General features: G+C 42.7%; 1 protein-coding gene across 2 annotated transcripts in view; it reads left to right on the top strand.

The window, feature by feature from the left end:
• Positions 1-15,985, top strand: part of SLC9A7 (solute carrier family 9 member A7) — a 119,367-nt gene that overhangs the window by 69,306 nt on the left and 34,076 nt on the right. For both annotated transcript variants that reach the window (XM_075336628.1, XM_075336629.1), the window contains exons 4-7: positions 1,268-1,344; positions 8,580-8,692; positions 10,301-10,406; positions 12,239-12,380. In XM_075336628.1, coding sequence (XP_075192743.1) covers positions 1,268-1,344; positions 8,580-8,692; positions 10,301-10,406; positions 12,239-12,380 — 438 coding nt within the window. The remainder of the gene's footprint in view (positions 1-1,267; positions 1,345-8,579; positions 8,693-10,300; positions 10,407-12,238; positions 12,381-15,985) is intronic.

Genomic DNA, 15,985 nt, shown 5'->3' with positions numbered 1-15,985 from the left:
TAAAATTCCCTAATATTAGTGCTGGCGTTTCTTAAGCCAGAAATATTACTCTAGTCACTGTGTGGAGTAACATTTTTGGAAAGGCGTGCAGCAGTAAGATGCGCCAAATTCATTACTTGATGTGCCCCTCTTAATGAATTTGGCGCATCTTATTCCTACATAATCCTCAGTCAGTGACCTACTAAATGCCTACCTTAATGAATTGGAGGCATACACAAGGTTGTTATTAATGATATTTGAATGGTACTCTTAGGCTGCTTTCACACTACGTTTTTTTAACATCCGTCATGAACGTTTTTTTAACGCAAAAACGGATCCAGTGCAAATGCGTTATCATTCCAATGCATTTGCAATGGACTCGCGTCAACATGCGTTCACCTGCGTTTGCGTGCGTTATAGTAAGGATCCAGCTTTTTGAGCTGCGTCCAAATACTGCAAATTGCTGGATCCTGACTATACTGCATGCAAACGCATGTGAACGCTGGCATGCTGATAGACAGGATCCTGCTTGCTCTACTGAGCATGCCCAGAAACCAGCCTCGGGTGATCAGTTCCTCTCTCCCCCTCCCTCTCGCCCCCTCCCTCTCTGTCTCTCTCCCCCTTCCTCTCCCCCCCTCTCACCCTCTCTCTCTCCCCCGCCTGAGAGCTGCGGACACTCGTAACCAAGATCAGTATCGGGTAACCAAGAAAAGCGCTTCTCTTAGTTACCCGATGGTTACGTTGGTTACGTGTGCAGGGAGCCCGGCTCCTAGCACCTGCGGATGCTCGTAACCAACGTAAATATCAGGTATCCAAGCAAGTTACCCGATGTTTACCTTGGTTACGAGCCTCTGCAGCTGTCAGATGCCGGCTCCCAGTCTATCACGTTCAGTTCCACTGACTCCCGATCACATGACTCCAATGCCCGCCCCTAAACTTAGTGACAGGATCCTGCAAAATAACACATGCTTTTACAGCAAAAAAACGTTCATGACGCATGTTAAAAAAACGTAGTGTGAAAGCAGCTTTAACCTTAAAGAGTCAAGACAGAATCCACTTCTTGCATTTGACATAGATACTATGTTATGTCTCGTTATACTTTTTGGAAATCAATAATGTTTACGTTATAAGTGATGCATAAAATATTGCAATGATGAATGCGTGTCGGTATGTGTTATCATATGTCTGCGGTACAGCTTTGGGTTTGTAACTTCAATCAAATATATATATAATATTTTAGGTTTTAATTTAGTCCGGTCCTGAAGTCCAATCTGATTTTTCTTTTCAGAGACACTTCTTCAGAAACATTGGCTCAATCCTCACCTATGCTTTCTTTGGTACGGCCGTCTCGTGCTTCATCATTGGGTGAGTCATATCCGTGTGCCGCCTCAGATGACACATTCATTCTCTGCACCAGCTGCGCACTTGAAAATCTCAACTTTTTTATGTCTTGCTGTTTTGCAGCTTCTGTGCTCGCAGTGATGCTATATTTATACTTATTTATGCTATTTATATACTTTGCAGTTTCTGAGTCTTGAAATCGGTGAGTCATAAAGGGGAATTTATTGCAGATGATACTTATTTTACATAGTGAATTGTCTAAGAACTAAAGGATAGGAAACCATAATTAATTCTTTTTGAATGCTAGGTCTTTTTGTCTGTCTAATGTAAGAATAAAAGGTCCGAAAGAGAAACAATTTGCACACCTCCTGCTCTCTATATAATCGGTATTAGGGCTCACTCAAATTAGCGTTTACACTCTGCCCAATGTTAGTCAATGTTGCAGCTCAGATCTGCAAATGTTTCCTTAGCTTTGGCCCCCTTAACAAGCCCGTGAAAATCATGCACATTTTTCACGGACGTGTCAAAGGTGCGTATTGCCCTCCGTGTGCCGTTTTTATGGCACACGTGTGTTCTCCGTGTGCTATCCATAATAACAGACGGAGAAAGGGAACTTTCTGCTTACCTGTCCCTGGCATTGCTGTCCATGGATCTACGGTCTCCCACCCTGCTGACTGCTGCTAGTGGAGTGAATATTCATGAGCATAATGAGCGGGGGTCAGAAGCAAGTGACAGCAGTGCTTACGAAGGTGAGTATTTCACAGGCACGTGTGTTTTCTCCGGTGCGTGTCACACAGATCACATCCGTGTGGTCAATGTGCGGTCCGTGTGACACCCGTGATGCCGGAGAAAAACAGACATGTCTACGTGTGGAGCACACGGGCACACGTATGTGCCACACAGACATACGGTCCATGGAAAAACATGGACGTGAGCGCAGAGCCATTGATTTTAATGGGTCTACGTGTGCCCTTGTCTCTGGCACGTGAGGAAATGGACCAAACACGTACTGGTGACACGGACGTTTGAAGGGGGCCTTAAACAAACTAAGGAAAATATTGAAGCATGCTACAATTGACAGCGAGACTCTGATCACCCGCACCCATACAAGTCTATGGGTGCATGTGAAAGATCGGATTACACTGATGACATCCAAGTGCAGTGTGATATACACAGAGACAGGCAATGGGGAGGAAGGAGAAATAAATCTCTCAATCTTCTCTGCATCGGTGATCCAATTCTTGCGTGGGAGAGACTCTGATCACACTATGACACTCAGCTCACATTCGCAGCAGAGTACCATTAGCATATCACATCCGATTCTCTCACATCAGGTGCTATATGCTAGTGTGACACCATTCCAGTAAGAAAAAAGCAGCTCCAAAACAGAACTGTGAATCTTTCAATTCTAGTCTTCCTGTGTAGATTACTTTCCTAAAAATTGGTAGCCGAATGGGTAATAATTAAGACTGTTTTGTGTATGTGTTTTTCCTTATACTGTATATCCATAAAGGCAAAGAAATAGAGATGTCCATAAAAAGCATTGAAGAGGCTTACTGAAATGTATTTACCACTTCATACAAAAGCCTCTGGGGTGATATGCAGTGCCTTTTGGCCTCTGAGGCCTCTTTCACACATCATTTTTTTTGCATCAGTCACAATCCGTCGTGTGACTGAGGCAACAGATCCGCTGCAGATTGTGGTAAAACTGATGCAACGGATCCAGTAAAAAAAAACGGATCCGTCGCACCATATTTTTTTTACATGGCAATGGTAATTTGCCATTGAAAACCTATATGGAGAAATAGTGAGAGAGATTAATTTACATCATTTGACGGATTGCGACGGATCCTGCTATCATAGGCTTCCATTTTAACAAACATTGGGCGTCGACGGATACGTCGCTGTCCGTTTTTTGACGCACACAAAAAACGTATATGTGCACGTTGGCTTCGTCGGCTAGACAAACACTTTTCAATGGATCCGTCGCACGACAGATGAAACACAAGGCCATCCATCGCAATTCGTCGCGAATACAACTCAATGAGAGAAAAACTTATCCATCGCTGGATCCGTTGTTTTCACGAATTGATGGATTGTGACTGAATGGTAAAAAACTGATGTGTAAAAGAGACCTAAAACTGATGTGTATTATGGCATCCAAAGAGTTAAATTTTGGTCTCTTCTGGCCAGACCATTTTCTCCCAGTATTTCTCAGGCTTGTCTAAATGTTGTTGAGCAAACGTTAAATGCGCTTGTACATACTTTTTGTTCAGAAATTGGAGTCATGCATTGAGTGTGCATACAGTCCATGGAATTTACCAATTTTCTTTGAAACAATTATAGGCTAAGTTCACATTTCCGTTGTTTTGTATCAGTCACATGTGTCGCTTGACGCATGTGACTGATGCGCTGTTCAACGCTGTACAACGGATGACAAAGAACAGAATTCTTTGTCGGATTCCGTTGTGTGCGGGGGGCGGAGTTTGGGGGGTGGGGGGGAGCCGAGCGGGGCCGTGGCACTGAGGACGTCAGTGCCGCAGGGACTGCAGGACAGGTCTGTGTGTGTGTGTGTGTGTGTGTATATACACATGCTGAATGCGGGAGGGGGCGGGGCCAGGCGCTGAGGATGTCAGTGGCAGTGCTGCGGTCTGCATGGCTGGGGACAGGTGAGTGTATGTGTGAGTGAGTGTGTGTGTGTGTGTGTGTGTGTGAGTGTGCATGTATGTATGTATGTATGTATGTATGTGTGCGCACATGCGGAGTGCGGGAGGGGGCGGAGCCGAGCGGGGGGCGGGGCCAGACGAGGGTGTCAGTGGCAGTGCTTGTCTGCATGGCTGGGGACGTGTGTGTGTGTGTGTGTGTACATACATGTGCGGAGTGCGGGAGGGGGCGGGGCCGAGCGGGGAAGTGTCGGCTCCCTGCACACGTAACCAGACTAAATATCGGGTAGCAAAGCACCCGATGTTTACCTTGGTTACCCGATATTTACCTTGGTTACGGGCCTACACCGCTTAGCGCTGGCTCCTTGCACCGTAACCAGGGTAAATATCGGGTAACCAACCAAAGCTGGTGACGTGTGCAGGGAGCCAGAGAGCATGCGCAGCGAAATCTGACGGATCTCGCTGCTCAAAAAACGTTACATGCTGCGTTCCTCCCGCCCGGCGGTCAGTTGTTCCACGACTGATCAGTAGGGCGGAGGGTGCAACGCAGCATCATCAGTCACAATCCGCTGCTCATACAAGTCTATGGGAGCAACGGAATCCGCTAAACGGATTCCGTTGTTTACAAGAGCAGCGGATTGTGACTGATACATTTTAGCGGAAATGTGAACTTAGCCTTACCTGGTGATTCCAGGTCTTTCTATAGTTCTCCACAAATGGTCCTTGGCTCTTTGAAAACTCCTGGCTGGTTTATGGTGAAATGATGGTCTTTCCACTTCAATATTAGGACCGCAACAGTACTCACTGGAACCTTGAGTAGTTTAGAAATGGTAATGGGACACCTTTTTTATAAGCACCTCTTTCTTATTGTGTTCAATACTTTTTCCCTGTCTCATTTCTCATTATTACACATAACTTAATTTATGGTCATATATGGTTTGATTTCTTTGCCTGTGTGGATTGGTAAGGTTGTTAACGGCAACTCGTGAGAAATTCATGTCAATAGCGCCTTTAGCAATATATTTATCTAGAAAATAAGTGACACGTTCAATACTTGCGTCACCTAGTTAGTGTGTGTGTGTGTATATATGTATTATATTATATAATATTACACGCTATGCATAATATTACACGCTACAGTTCAAAAGTTTGGGGTCACCCAGACCATTTTGTCTTTTCCATGAAAAATCATACTTTTATCAAGTGAGTTGCATAATGAATAGAAAATATAGTCCAGACATTGACTAGGTTAGAAATAATAATTTTTTCCTTCCAACTTTGCTTTCATCAATTTCTAAGGCGTCGATTTCTCAAACTAGAGACTCTAATGTACTTGTCTTGTTGCTCAGTTGTGCAGCTGGGCCTCCCACTTCTCTTTCTACTCTGGTTAGAGCCTGTTTGTGCTCTCCTCTGAAGGGAATAGTACACACAGTTGTAGGAAATCTTTAGTTTATTGGCAATTTCTTGCATGGAATATCCGTCATTTCTAAGAACAAGAATAGACTGTCGAGTTTCACATGAAAGTTCTCTTTTTCTGGCCATTTTGAGCGTTTAATGGAACCAACAAATGTAATGCTCCAGATTCTCAACTAGCTCAAAGGAAGGTCAGTTTTATAGCTTCTCTAATTAGCAAAACTTTTCAGCTGTGCTAGCATACTTGCACAAGGGTTTTCAAGGGATTTCTAAACATCCATTAGCCTTCTAACACAGTAGGCAAACACAATGTACCATTAGAACACTGGAGTGGTGGTTTGTGGAAATGGGCCTCTATACACCTATGTAGATATTGCATTCAAAACAAGACGTTTGCAGCTAAAATAGTCATTTACCACATTAATGTATAGAGTGTATTTCTGTTTAAATTAATGTTGGCTTCATTGAAAAAAATGTGCTATTCTTTAAAAAAAAAAAAAAAGAAATTATCTAAGTGACCCTAAACTTTAAACTGTAGTGTATAGTGTGTGTGTGTGTGTGTGTGTGTGTGTGTGTGTCATTACGATAGGAAAAGAAAATGTTACGCATCTAGTGTTATACATCTCTGTGAGAAGGGTTGATACAATGTTTTTTCTGTCACCCATGACCGCACCCCACGAGAGAGAGGCATCTGCCCTCAAGGACCGGAAACCTACAGGATAAAAATGGGCGGTTCCTCTCCCTGCATCAGTTGGTTTCCTGTCCTTGACGGGGGCCCCTCAGGACGGAGGTTCCGTTAAATTTTTTTTGTTTTTGTTTGTTTCACATGAAAACAATACCTATAAACATAGTTATGGCTACCAATTGAAATGATCTTAAAGGGGTGGCCCTACTTAAACATATATCTCTAACTCTCGAGGATGCAGTCACACCTCTGGTCTGCCCTGTGAGTTAGCAATTGGTCAATTCGTGAGTGGCCATCAGCCACGGCAAAATGATCCTTTCTATGATAAGTGCCTAACCTTTTCCTTTACACATGCCTCTCCCTGCCTAAAGCCTATCAATATAAAAAGGAGGTATTTATATAATGTCATACAATAGTAAAATACATAATGTGTTATACATAATATATAGGGAAATAAAAATGGATTTAATAACTGAGTATTTATAAGAACATTAACAAGATTCATTGTAAAGAGCATATTGCAGAACGGTGTTGATTTTTCTTTTTGCTTGTGGATATTAAGCACCATCCAGTTCTGTAGCGTTATAAATAATTGAGAACATTAGAGTTAATTACCATTATTGGACATTGATATAATTCATTTCTGAGAGCTATTGGATGAGAGATTATGGGCCTGTCTGGATATAGTGTAGTTCATAACTTGCTTGTATGCTGGGTAGCTAGATTTAGGCTATGTGCGCACAGTGCGTTTTTCGCGGCGTTTTTGCGCGTTTTTCGGGTGCGTTTTTGGCCTCAAAACTGCATGACTTTGCTTCCCCAGCAAAGTCTGAGTTTTCAATTTTGCTGTCCGCACACAACTGTTTTTTTAAGCTGCGTTTTTGAGCTTGAAAAAAAAAATGGACATGTCAATTCTTTCCTGCGTTTTTCTGCGTTTTCCCCCCATGCAATGCATTGGAAAAACGCAGAGATCAAAAACGCAGCCAAAAACGCACCAAATCGCGGTAAAAACGCATGCGTTTTTTTACGCGTTTTTTCGACGCAGGTGCGTTTTTGTGCGTTTTTAGCAGCCAAAAACGCAGCGTCAAAAAAACGCAGTGTGCGAACTTAGCCTTAGGTTGTTAAGCTGATAAGAACACCTCCCAATGCCATATCATGGACTTATTGGTTTAGTGTAGATCTTTGTTTCAGAACATGCAAAAAAGGAAAATAACATACAAGCTGATGGACCTGCCAAAAACTGGATGGTTACAAATGGGCCAGCAAAACCTTTGAATACCCGCACCCATCTTTTGTACTTCGTAGAAATTTATTTTCAGTTTCATTCGTACTGAAATGTACTATTAGATATGCATACTCCCGGGCAGAATTTGAGTGAATCTGGTTTGATTTTGGCCATGAGTATTCATATCACATACTTGTGACCTCGTGACCACCATTCCTAACACAAACGCTGGGGAATCCTCACAGTGTACAATGCATGCAATGTGAGGATTCACAAGTCTTCAGTCACATAGTGACTGCAGACTTGTCATTTTGGAAGATTTTTATATTTTTTATAGGAAGTTTGGATTATAGAGATTTTTGTTAAAAGGTTTTAAAAATAAAACTGATTTAAACAGTAGGTCACTTTCTGCTGACTCATTCCCTTGAATATTTGCATATACTGCAACAATCTTGGAAGAACAGTGAAATACAAGTGACAGACTATAGACACTTTGTATTAAATTTACAGATCTAGTTTACGGAAGCACTCCCATCAAAGTTTTTATCCTCTTAATATATTGCAATCATCATATTATAAAGAACTTTCCACTTTCAATTGCTTATTTTGCCCTTACACAAAGTTAATCTTTTTCTACAACATGTCTATGACATCTCGTGATTGAAAACTGACTAGCTGAATTCTTCCAAGCCCTAGCTAGAAACGGGAAGTCTCATTCCCCTGCATGAGTTACCACTGCGAAGTCCCTAGCAGGGGGTGGAGCGGAGCAGCTGGGCGAGGAATTGAAAAGTGGAATGACTTGTGCAGGGACAAAATACTTCCTTGATTCTACATAGAGCAGAGAAAAGAAAAGAATTCACTGGGTAGAAAGGCAAAATGAGCAACTGAAAGTACACAATGCTATATAATATGATGACTGCAATATATTATAAGGATAACAACTTTGATGGCCGTGCTCCTTTAATAGTTTACTGTTTGAAGGTCCAAAACATAGGATTGTTTGAACACTCAATCCCTTTCTTCTCCTACGATAGAAGCTTCCACCAGAAATGTCTGGCAACAGCTTATTCTCTTACCCCCCGCCCCCATATAGAACACATACATAAACAGCCGAGCTGATATGTGGAGGGAGGGAAATAAATGTCTTCGTCTAGGATGGTATTGTAGCCATTATACATCTCATGGCTTCTTGATGCCAATAATGTTTTTTAAAATTTACTAGTTTTTGATTATAACTTTTCCTTGATGACCGTCCTATTTGTATTTTTTATTTTAGAAATCTCATGTACGGAGTGGTGAAATTAATGAATCTTGTTGGCCAGCTGAATGGTAAATTTTATTACACGGATTGTCTCTTCTTTGGAGCCATCATCTCTGCTACTGACCCAGGTAATGGAAGTTACTTGATATTAGAGTGTCTGCTGCATTGTGCTATGGCTGATCTACATTATCAACTCCCCTCCAGTACAAAACCGTCAGCCTAGATATATATTCTAATTTAAAAATAATCTTTAATTTTCCACACTGGCCACAGGGGTTTGGGATTTTTTTTAGACTAGGCAGGATTACAATGACTGTGAACACATCCATACACAGGTTATAATATCAACTGAATCCACCATTCAGAATAGGCAAAATCACAGTTGACCCTGCTTCGTTTTCACAGTGACCTTTGCATGCACTTACTAATGTTTAATACAAAAGATGGGGTCAGAGCCTGATAATGTATGGATGGATTTACTGAAAAAGAAAGCTAGTGATTGTCCAGTCTAAAATTACAAGTCTGCATATCGAACTGGGAGTTCTTATTCTATTTACCAAGACTGCCAACTGGAGAGCGGAGTCATTCAGGCGCTCCCTGGGGAAATGTAAATGAATTCTCTAGAAAGTTATAGTCCCTTTAAAGTTAACCCATGCCCACTGTGCTTCTTTTCTCCGCAGCATAAACTCATGCAGAGTGGCTTTCCGAACCGCAGCATGACAATTTATGCTTCTGAGATGCGAGTGTTCTCCACAGAGAGAATAGAGCTAAGGTTCGGGCCACACGGGGATTACTGTGATCCCCTCGCATGAGACTCGGCTCACGCTGGCAGTACAGCAGAGCCAAGTGTCCTGCGTGTGTCCCTGCGACTGAGGTTTGATCGTGCAAGCTGCGGGGGGCGGGCCGTCACTGAGGAGGGGCAGACCGTCACTGAAGAGGGGCGGGCCGGTGCTGCAGAGGGGAGGGTTAGCTCTGAGGAGGGGAGGGAGGGATTTATCTCCCTCTCTCCTCCGTAGCCGTCTGTTGCCATTTTCGCGCTGCACTCGCAGTACACCAGTGTACCGCGAGTGCAGTGCGATATTTTTTTTTTTTTTTCTCTCTCACCCCATACACTTGAATGGGTGCGAGAGAAACCAGGATCGCATTACATTCGCAGCATGCTGTGAATGTTTTCTCGATCCGACTGGGGCTGAGAAAATAATCGCTCATGGGTGCTGACACACAGGCTAAATATTGGTCCAAGTGGAATGCGATTATTTTATTGCACTCCACTCGCACCGATTTTCATGCCGTGTGGCTTAGGCCTAAAATCAGCAGTGGCCCAAACCCAGATCGTGGGCACAGGCACCTACAGTCTCCTGCGGAGAACACTCACTGCCCCGCAGGAGAAGACATGCTGATTCCAGGACGCAGCCTGTCCTGATCGTGTGCACCCACCCTTACTGATAACTCATTCTGAAAGGACAAACTATGAGTGGAAAAAAGCCCCAGTGGCCAGTGTAAAAATTGTATTTATTTTTTAATAAATATTGTCCCCAATTTTGTTTTCAAATACATCAAACTCAAAATCTTGATTTAAACATTAGGCCACTTTCTGATGATGGCTTCCTTTTAATGTTCTCAGAATGGAGTTTTTATTTACATGGAGTGAAATAAAACATGCAAACAGATTTACTGCCGTGCATCCCTTGTATGGTTTATAGGCTAATTCTTCATCCTCCTGTGCTCCTTTATAGTGACAGTCCTAGCAATATTCAATGAACTGCGTGCCGACGTGGATCTATATGCACTATTATTTGGGGAAAGTGTACTTAATGATGCCGTAGCCATTGTGTTGTCTTCGTGAGTATGATTTCTTTTACATTTTTTTTACTTTATTGGGGCTCCACCATCCAGACTATCCTGCATTGAAACCTTTCATCAATTTTTCTCTGCCATCCACATCCAGGGAGATTCTTGATTATGTTGTGGACTGTGGACAAAGGAACATCAAGTTCTCTGGAGATGGACTTGTAACCTTAAGAACCAGGATTGTTGAAAATTTCAACTCTCAAGTTCACTGACAGTTTTCTTATCTTCTTTCTGTTTTCCACGCTTAGTGTGGCACACACAAACAAACAATGCAAAGATTGTCAACTGCTCCCCTTTTTATCTGGTTTCAGGTGTGATTTTCATATTGCCCACACCAGTTTACATAAGCATCACATGTTTGAAACAAAGTTGTTTACCCACAATTTTGGAAAAGTGCCAACAATTTTGTGGAGTTTTGTGTGAGATAATGTCCAATTCAATTTTTTGCTCTGTCTGTTTGTTTTTTGTGGTGTTCCAATACACACAAATAAAATAAACCATGTGTAATTGAAGTCATTTTCTAGGAGAAATACCGTATTTTTCGCTTTATAAGACGCACCTGATTATAAGATGCACCCCCAAATTTAGTGAAGAAAAAGAGAATTTATTTTTTTTAATGTTAAATGGGGTCCGTCTTATAATACCAGTGTTTGTCTAACAAATCATATAGGGTATATGTCTCTTACAGCCCCCCCATCCTATAATTAGCCCCCTTAATCTGGATATGGCCCCCTTATTTTGAATATAGCCCCCTTGTGCTGGCAGACATCCCATACAGCTGGCACAGGTCTCCTATAGCTGGCACACATCCCATACAGGTGGCACAGGTCTCCTATTGCTGGCACACATCCAATACAGGTGGCACAGGTCTCCTATTGCTGGCACACATCCAATACAGGTGGCACAGGTCTCCTATTGCTGGCACACATCCAATACAGGTGGCACAGGTCTCCTATTGCTGGTACACATCCAATACAGGTGGCACAGGTCTCCTATTGCTCACACACATCCAATACAGGTGGCACAAGTCTCCTATTGCTGGTACACATCCCATACAGGTGGCACAGGTCTCCTATTGCTATCACACATCCCATACAGGTGGCACAGGTCTCCTATTGCTGGCACACATCCAATACAGGTGGCACAGGTCTCATATTGCTGGCACACATCCCATACAGGTGGCACAGATCTCATATTGCTGGCACACGTCCCATACAGGTGGCACAGGTTTCCTATTGCTGGCACACATCCCATACAGGCGGCACAGGTCTCCTATTGCTGGCACACGTCCCATACAAGTGGCACAGGTCTCCTATTGCGAGTGTGTGAACACGTGCGATCAAAGGGGGGCGCAGGCACATATAATATGCGCCGCTCCCCCAGCCCATCGCCGCGGTGCGGTTTCAGCACCACGGTGATGGACCGCGGCTGTGCATATTATATGATCGGGAGCAAGTGATCTCCAGCAGCCTTAACAAGCCTCTAACAGCCTCCAGCAGCCCGCAACACCTCTCCAGAGTTGACCCCACCTCCCCTGGACCCGTACATTTGGATTATAAGACACACCTCCTACTTTCCCCCAAAATTTGGGGAAACAAAAGTGCATCTTATAAAGCGAAAAATACGGTACTTCATTTTTTGCAACGTGTGACTTGGGTTTTGTAACTGCTCTTAAAACCTACTTCACTTTTTTTTAGAATCTGTGGTATATTGTAATTTAGTTTAATTTGATTATCTTAACTTCTTGCAAAGCGGTTCCGTTAAGTAGTTCCTCCTTTTGACCTATATGTGATTTTACTGCATTAATCTATATTTTCTCTTAGGTCCATAGTTGCTTATCAGCCAACCGGGGAAAACTCGCACACTTTTGATGCTGCTGCCTTTTTCAAGTCTGTTGGTGTTTTTGTTGGCATATTCAGTGGATCTTTTGCAATGGGTGTCTGCACTGGTGTCTCCACAGCTCTTATATCCTTTCTCTTGTTTGCACAATATTACAATGAATTTTATAAGGGCAAAATTTGAAATATATAATACTATGTAAACCCTCTGGTCCTGCACTGATGACATTGTATTCACATTACCGCTGCAGCCAATTAGTTGCTTCCAGCTCACATTGTACGTGCCAGAGTATCCCCTGAAGGCAGTGATTGACTTCAGTGGTCTTGTGTGGTTTTACGCGTCCCCACTGAAGCTGCTGCAATGAGGTAAGTACGGTTTTGGTTTTTTTTATGTTTTAACATATTTCCTGCCTTTTGCTCGTTGGTTGATCTATTCCAGAAAACTCTTTAAGGTCATGTGCGCCCTAGAAAATGACTTTTTCTTAAGGAAAAAACAGACTCTCTGAAAGAATCCCGCACCTGCGGTAAAAAAAAACACACCAAAACTGCAACGAAATCTGCATGTGGTTTTGCCTCGGTTTGGTGCGGTTTTGCTGCCGTTTGGTGCAGTTTTGCCGCAGTTTTTCTGCAGGTTGGTCCCTGCAGGTTTGTACCAATAATTAATGGCAGGGACCTGCAGAAGAGAAGTGACATGCACATTAAGTCCGCAGCAGAAATTCCACGGGTAAATCCGCAGGTATAAAAAGAAAAACGCAGTGTGCGCACAGCATTTTTTTATACCCCCATAGGTTTTGTTAGGGAATGACTGCACAAATGTTAGAAATATTTTCTGCAGCAAATCAGCGGTAAATCCGCAACGTGCGCACATAGCCTTAAGCAGATTTCTGGGCCAGGTATCAATGTGCAATATACCTACTGTCAGGAATTGCTTATGTTTATGTGCTGTAGAGAAGTTGTGATGTGACTGCTCGTGCATAGTTCCGGTCATGTGCCAATTATCTTCTCTTCCGGCTTCTCTTAATGCCCTACTGAGGACAGCAGATAAGTAGCTCGACGGCATGTGACTGCACGTATGCAAATTGCATATGAGAGGTCGCATGATGAGCAGGCAAACAGCGCAGAATCCTGACATTGTGCATGTTGCACACTGTTTGTTTGGGCAATCTCTAGTCACTTAAATGGAGTGTAGGATTCCATGCTTTGCCTGGAAAACTCCTTAAAGTTTTTTCTGCTTTGGTTTTAGTGGTTACCCAATTACATCATAAGTAAATTAGCTTTATTTATTGTGGGGGGGGGGTGTTCATTTTTTGCATCCTCAGATTTTTACAAATCTCTTCTGGCTGACTTTGGAAACAGAAAGCAGGATGTGTCTACGCTGCTTTAAGACCCGTGATTTCACATTTTATATATTCGTATATGTTATCTGAGCTTCCTCAATGCACCGCTCTATGGTAACAGGAAACGAGCAGAATTCACATGACATGAGAAAAGAATTCAAACGGAACTGGGTTCAGCACGTCAGCATTTAGAAATGTTTTGTTTAAGTGACCACATTTTATTTAAATCCGGTGGTGGTGGGGGTTTCTGGAATAAAAAGTAATTTTTCTTCTCATACATTTGTTTTAAATGAAGACAAAAGTCCTATTCAGGGTCCTAATCAGTTACCAAGGGTGGAAGATGCCTACGAAGAGTCAGTAGATAAATGAAATCACTATAGGAATCATGCCTTGATAAAATACATCGTCTTTATTAGAAATCAATGAAACAACTCAGCAAAACCATGCAATAATTATAGACGTGGCTGTGAAGCGCGTTTGGAGATTTTAACTTTTGCATGGCTTTTCTAGATTGTTACATTGATTTAATATAAAGAAGTTGTATTATAAGGCCTGATTCCTACAGCTGGATTTCATCATTCCTCTATATCTAGCTTGTGCTTTCCTGCCCTGTGGCCGGACAGCTGAGCTTACTCATCTATGCTGTCAAAGTGCAGGGCCTTCTTCATCTGTAATACTTTAGGATTTGCTCTATGTACACAGCCACATGATAAAAACACCAAATTTGGAAAAAAAAAATATTTACAATTTTTAAATCTGGTTTAAGTGTTATTTCCACTTTGGTGAAGATACAGGACGTGAAACCCTTGCCTGGTCCTGCTTGCTGCGCTCAGTAGGAAAGCCTGTGAGTTCAGCCTATAATAAAGAGGTTTACCTCCGTCTATGCTTGTGATTGCTATGACAAGTGCATCACATTGTGACTTTTGAGTAAAATATTTATAGTCTAATATTTAATAATTTTATTGCTAATTTCTGTGCTGCCATTGCCTAATAGCAGGGTTGGACAATTAACTTTTCCCAAGGGGCCATATGACAGATTTGTGACTTGTGTGGAGGGTCAAACCAATAAGCTGAAATTAATTCTGCTGAATATTAAAGGGGTTGCTCACCACTTTTCATTACTGGCCACGTGGATATTATGTTGAGAAACAATGTTTCTCTCAATTACCTTATGTTGCCAATAGTGCCTGTGAGCGGCGGTATTGCAGTCTGCTTTCCCCCTTCGCATGATCCTCGGGCTTTGTGACCTCTGATGTCCGGTGATGACACGTCAACTGAGGCGGGCCCCCACACCACACTATACATACAGTTTGAGCTTCCATTTAACTCCCTATTTATAGTACAAGCCCCCCACATAGCTCTCGCTATACACCGTATGAGCCCACACACCCCTATATATAGTATGAGCCCCCACATTGCCCCTCTATATACAGTGAGTCCCCAAACAGCCTCCTAAATACAGTATGAGCCCCCACAGAGCCACCTATATACACTGAGCCCCACATAGCTTCTTATTTACTTTATGACCCCCACATAGTCTTCTATATACAATAAACCCCACACAGCCTCCTATATACATCATGAGCCTCACATAGCCTTCAATATACTTTGAGCCCCCATATAGCCTGCTGTATACATTGATCCCTCACATAGCCTCCTATATACATGACCCCCACATGAGATCTTATATACTTGAACCTCACATAGTGTTTTAAATACATGAGCCATATATAGCTTTCTATATACAGCATGAGCCCCATATAGTCTCCTATATGCATTACATACCCTAATATAGCCGTTTATACACATTGAGTCCCCCCTTAGCCTCCTACATACATGAGCCCCACGTAGCCGCCTATATACGGAGTCCCACATACCCTTCTAAATATTTTATGACCAGGACATAGCCTGCTATATACATGACCTTCACTCAGCCATACCCTCCTGTATATATGGGCTACACATAGCCTCCTATATACATAAGATCCACATAGCTCCTTAATATACAATATGTGCTCATACACATATGAAAAAAAACACCACATTCTCCCCTTTCTGCAGTTACCCCGCCGATCTGCTGCACTGACCCAGCGCACAGCTATCTCACTCGCTGATTGGTAGAAAAAGGAGCCGGCGGCCTCTCCTCCATCAATGCATTCACCACTGACCTAGGGTGGCGATTGGCACTGTGCGGCATGCTGTCCACTGTCTGGAACCCTTTGGCTGTCTTAGTCAGCGGGCTTTACTCGAACAGACAGAGTCTGCACCATGAAGTGGTCATGCCTATAATGTAGGGCTGGGCAGAGCTACCGGGAAGAAATTAGTAATGTTAAAGCACCACTCCAGTGTTGTTGTTTTTTACAGGACTAAAGTGGTGCTTTTCTTTAAACCTAAG

This window comes from Anomaloglossus baeobatrachus, chromosome 2, assembly GCF_048569485.1.
Source record: "Anomaloglossus baeobatrachus isolate aAnoBae1 chromosome 2, aAnoBae1.hap1, whole genome shotgun sequence".
NCBI lineage: Eukaryota > Metazoa > Chordata > Amphibia > Anura > Aromobatidae > Anomaloglossus > Anomaloglossus baeobatrachus.
Note: the sequence above shows the minus strand (reverse complement) of the source record. Positions and strands in the feature narration are given on the sequence as shown.